The sequence below is a fragment of the Atta cephalotes genome (genome assembly GCF_000143395.1).
Source record: "Atta cephalotes unplaced genomic scaffold scaffold00030, whole genome shotgun sequence".
NCBI classification, from domain to species: Eukaryota; Metazoa; Arthropoda; class Insecta; order Hymenoptera; family Formicidae; genus Atta; species Atta cephalotes.
The window spans coordinates 1987433-1992687 of NW_012130094.1; the positions used below are offsets into that span (position 1 = coordinate 1987433).

At 38.8% G+C, this 5255-nt stretch overlaps 1 protein-coding gene across 1 annotated transcript in view; it reads left to right on the forward strand.

Annotated features, from left to right (window-relative positions):
- The window catches only part of LOC105620878, a 31690-nt gene extending 26642 nt beyond the window's left edge, over positions 1-5048 (forward strand). The window contains exons 5-14 of the mRNA XM_012202354.1: positions 412-505; positions 548-594; positions 1820-1948; positions 2071-2278; positions 2698-2925; positions 3157-3481; positions 3568-3815; positions 4034-4210; positions 4303-4488; positions 4754-5048. Of these exons, the coding sequence (XP_012057744.1) occupies positions 412-505; positions 548-594; positions 1820-1948; positions 2071-2278; positions 2698-2925; positions 3157-3481; positions 3568-3815; positions 4034-4210; positions 4303-4488; positions 4754-5048 (1937 nt within the window). The remainder of the gene's footprint in view (positions 1-411; positions 506-547; positions 595-1819; positions 1949-2070; positions 2279-2697; positions 2926-3156; positions 3482-3567; positions 3816-4033; positions 4211-4302; positions 4489-4753) is intronic.
- The last annotated feature ends 207 nt before the right edge of the window (positions 5049-5255 follow it).

The window sequence follows — 5255 nt, forward strand, 5'->3', positions numbered from 1 at the left end:
AGTAGTAGTAACGTAGTACGTAGTAGTAGTAGTAGTAGTAGTAGTAGTAGTAGTAGTAGTAGTAGTAGTAGTAGTAGTAGTAGTAGTAGTAAGTAGAGAGAGAGAGAGAGAGAGAGAGAGAATAAATGATAAAGTACGATATTATATGAAGGAATGTTTGTTTAGTCGTAATTGATCACAATGTTACTTTAGAGGAGCGAAGGTTTTAGCTTTTATAAATTTCTCGTTTGGAAAGAGGCAAATGCCTCAGGCATGGCACAGCAGAGAATTTTGAAACGCGAGACGCATCTCAGGCTTGGCGCAGCGTGCTTAAGGTACGTCTCGCGTTTCAAAATTCTCTCCGGCGTAGTTCGTGCCGGACGCGTGCAAAGAATTCACGGAATCGCCACGAATGTTTGTCGCAATTTGCAGTGTTCGGCCTCGCGCTGTGCTCGCAATTCGACACCGGTTGCCGTGCGGCGCCGATTCTGGTGGAGCGATGTACTCGCACCCTCGAGGAGCTGGCGTTCGCTGACACGACGCTGGACCTCTACAAAGTTTACCACAGCAGCCCTAATGAGCAGACCCCCGAACTGCGACAGAAGCTGAACGAAGGTAAGACGGGCGCGCCGTGGCCGGCCAGCAGGTCGGATCGCGCGATCACGCGTGCTATAAATAGCCGGCAGTCGTGCCACGATGTTCGGCTCACGGGTTGCAAAAATGTCGAGGCGCGCCACCAGATGCATGCTGCATTGTGGAGGACCCCCTCCATTCTGAGGGAGGGCGCCAGAAAAGCACGCTTATATTTTGCGCGACAGATCGAGATTTCAGGGACAACGAATGAGCGAACTCCTTTCGTGCTTTGAGAGACAAAGATCCGGCTGCATTTAGCGATAAGCCCTAACATTTATACATATATAGCCTCGAAATTTCTTTCAATCTTTTATTTCTCGCGACGTTGCACAGCGTATAAATTAGTTATTTTCGGAATAATGTTAAAAAAACTTCCACATTTCATGAGAAAGACAGACTGCTACTGTCTGTATTATATCGTCTGTATTATATTGTGCAGATTTAACTGCTGCAACATGTCAATTGTCTGCCTAACATCAGAAAATTGCGTTCAACGAACTGAGAATTTATCGGCTAAATATATATTTACTTATGATTATCATTTTAATTCATTAAATATATTTCTTTCACAATTCTTCCAAAAAGATCAAACTGTAAAATTTAATAGAAGGAAAAAAATTGGAATGCATAAATAGATAGTAATTTAAGTAGATTGTAGATAATATTTGAGATGAACGAAGCTTCTAACTAGATGAGATATGATATAGAGATGTTCTTTTCGAAATTTCTTGTGCACAGTAATTGATTATTAATATATTATTGACTAATCAGATAGTATTGACAAAGAAAATATATACTTAATATGGTTCAAATTTCTTTTTTGTTATTTTCGTTTTATAACTCTTAAAAAATCTTTTCAAATCATTTTTTTATTGTAATGATTTTGTTGATATTTTTAAAATTCATCTTTTTTTTAGTTATGTTGATTTGATATTTTTTTATGAAGTTGAATTAATTTATTTAGTGAAGTTGAGTTTATTATACGTTTGATAATTAATAGAATAATGTTTACTTAACTCATTCATGGTAATAACTAAAAAGAGTACATTTTTTTGAGTTGTATCAGTTGAATAAACGCGATATAATCATATCAATGTAATTAATTATATTGATGTAATTATTATATCTTTTAAGCACTTATTGATATGATTAGTATTTATTTTTTGTGATGAACTGAACATAGAGCAACATAACATAATCTTTTCAGATGTCTGTAACGCGGATTTAAGTCCGTACACTCCCCAATGTATCGCCAGTGTTTTGAAAAAGTTTTTACGTGAATTGCCAGACCCAGTAATCCCGGTGCAATGGTATGATAGGTTTCTGGATGCGTCGAGTAAGTATATATTTCTTAATCAAATATTTTTTTTAACCGATTTAAATTATCAAATGTTTTGTCAATGGTTATAATTCATCGCTCGATTCTGAAAGTTGTACGAATTTGTTTTTGTCTCACAGATATGAGAAGCGACGAGCAATGTGCGACGCGTCTCAATCAATTAGTAGCGGAGCTACCGGAGCATCATCGTAGCACATTGTGCCATTTGATGGCACATTTCTGTCGCATCTGCCAGTTGCAGCACGGAAGGGGCTACACGGAACCACCGACCATCCTCGTACAAGTTCTCTGCCATATATTTCTCAGGCCGCCCTGGGAGCGAATCATGTGAGTGCCACGTGGATTTTTTTAGTCATAGGGAAAGAGTTGAGAGTAGAGCGTGGTTCACACGATCCCTTTTTTACTGGCGACGTAGTGGCTGTAAAAAAAAACATCAGTATTTTCGAGGACGCTAGTAATAGATTGCTTTTCATCTCGTCGACTAGCGGGCTAATTAAATTAAAAGAATGTGACTTTCTAGTTTGCTAGCATTGGGTTTAGTATTTAATTTTCTCTCGCAAAAAGCACCTTGCAGATTTCAGAATAAAATTACATAATGATATAATACTGTCATATTTGCGATAAAAAAATTAACTGGTTTTACGACTATATTACTACTAATAGATAAGATTACTTGTCTGATAGAACACTCGTAATATGTCTTTGATTACGAAGAATTTAGCACTTTGCACTGCGCAATTTTACAGCCAAGTTGTTCACAACACGGAGGCACATATACGCATAATGGAATTGCTACTATTACACGGCGATTGGAGCGAGAGACTACCAGAGTTTGCCAGTCCCCCGCAATTGCCGCCACGTAAAGTTTCAAGACCACAGTTTCCGATTTTGGATCCGTTCCCGGTTCTTGAAGACGAAGTTGTAGACAAAACGGCACCTGGTGCGGATACTGGCAAGGACCAACAGCCGCATAGGTGATCTTCAAATTCGATTCTGATTTCAATCCAAATCTTAATCTAAGTTAGAAGTTTCTAGTTCTAATTCCACATTAAACTTGAACTTAATCTTTCTATCAATTTAATTTTAATCTTACACTTAATTTTAGTTCTTTTTTTTCTATAGTTAACTTTTAAGATTTATGGTAATTATTTGTAATTATAAATGGTACAAATGATTAATTGTAAATATCGCCGAAAAAATTCTAGGCCGCGCACGCTACAGGAAGCTGAATGGTATTGGGGTGAAATCACAAGGGACGATGTAAACGAGATGATGATCGATTCACCGGATGGCACCTTTTTGGTACGCAATGCGTCTTCCAAGGGTGGCGAGTACACTCTAACGCTGCGTAAAGGTGGGACCAACAAACTCATCAAGATCAGTCACCGAAATGGAAAATATGGATTTTCGGATCCCTACAACTTCCATTCGGTCATCGAGCTGGTCGACTACTATAGGAACTGCTCGCTCGCACAGTATAATTCAGTGCTGGATATTAAGTTGCTTTACCCGGTGTCGCGATTTCAACAGGTATCTTCCTATAACTTTCTGGTTCACGAAATAATTGTATTATATTCATCCTTGAACTTTCTATCTTGTGTTTGTCTGAAAAATAGGATGACGAGATCGCAAATACCACCGACATGGCAAAAGTCAGACAGAAATATTTCGAGTTAGATAAAGATATAAATGATACAATCCGGCAGTATCAACATTGTTCAGATTTGTACAGCAAAACGGCCTATGAAGTTCAGTTGAAGCGTAATGCATTGGAAGCCTTCACAGAGGCCATCAAGATGTTTGAGGAACAGATAAAGTTGCAAGAAAGGTGCAAGATAGAAGCCCAACCTCATGAAATTTCTACGTAAGTAGTCTGTTGTTAATAATGCTCTCTAAAGATATTTACATTTCCAAATTTTTATGAAATCTTAGAAGTGAAATTTTCTAATAGTTCTATTATGTAGTGTTCTATTATGATTGCATTGATGATAATATTTCCGAGATCTTATATAGCAAATAATATAAAGTAGGGATTATTAATTATAATTAATTAATCTTGTTATTATATTTTTTTAATAACAGTTTAACAGACAATTCAGAATTGTTGAAGCGAAGACTAAAGGCCTTAGAAGATAGCAAAGAACAATTGGATGAAAGTCTGAAACAACAGATCGCCTACTATAGAACCCTTGAGAGAGAAATGTACAAGCTGAAGTCAGAGATTGGAGTACTTGTGCGACAAAAGGATCGCCATTCTCAGTACGTATTCTTTTATAATATTCAGTCTGCTATCAAAAATTTCTTTTTATTTTTACATTGAAAAACTGAACCAATTCATTCGAACATTGCAGATGGTTAAAGAAGAATGAGATAAAGCAGAATAAAGAGGAAGTGGACTTTGCAGTTCATTCCGATGAGAAAACGTGGCTGTTTTTGAAGGGTTCTCGTTCTGATGCTGATCTTATTCTAAAGGGCCGGCCCGATGGTACCTTTCTTGTTCGTCGATCGAGAACTGGCCAGTACGCACTTTCTATAGTGTAAGTATCACCTATATTTTTATACAAGTATGACGTATAGTTTAAATCAAGAATAAATGAAAGTAGATAATTATAAATAACGCGCGAGATTATAATATAGCTAATAGTAGGAGTAACCTAATGGTATGAATCATTTAAAACGAAAATTAATTAAGGCTTTTAAGGCTTCCCTCGAGAATTTGAATAATCCAGCTTTAAAGATCGTATTTCATTAACCGGAATGGCGGTTTGTGCCATGTGTTATTCGAGAATCGTGATGTTACAGGTGCAACGATACGGTACAGCATTGCATAATATACGCCACCGAGCGCGGTTACGGCTTTGCCGAGCCGTACAACATTCACGAGACCCTGAAACACCTAGTGCTGCACTATGCTCAGAATTCTTTGGAGGAACATAACGAGTGCCTGACCACCACTCTGGCCTATCCCGCGTTTGCGCCGCCCGCAGCGCTAACGCAACTACAGGCCCAGCAGAAGCAGTTGCAGATCCATATTCAGAATCAATCATCGTTCGCGCGACCGCCCCATGAGAATCAGGTTGTCATGCCGCATACATAATATTGGCCTGTCGAGCGTCGCGATCCGGATCCGCTCGAGTCTGAGTACGTTCACGCACGCGCGCACACCCACACGTGAGTTCTGCTGCTGCAAGCATCATTCGCCGACGCGATTGGCAGATCGACTGTATCACGTGAGCCTTCCTTGACGAATTCGAACATACGTTTCGTTGCGAGAAAACGCTCCTCCGTTCGGAACGTTTCCTAA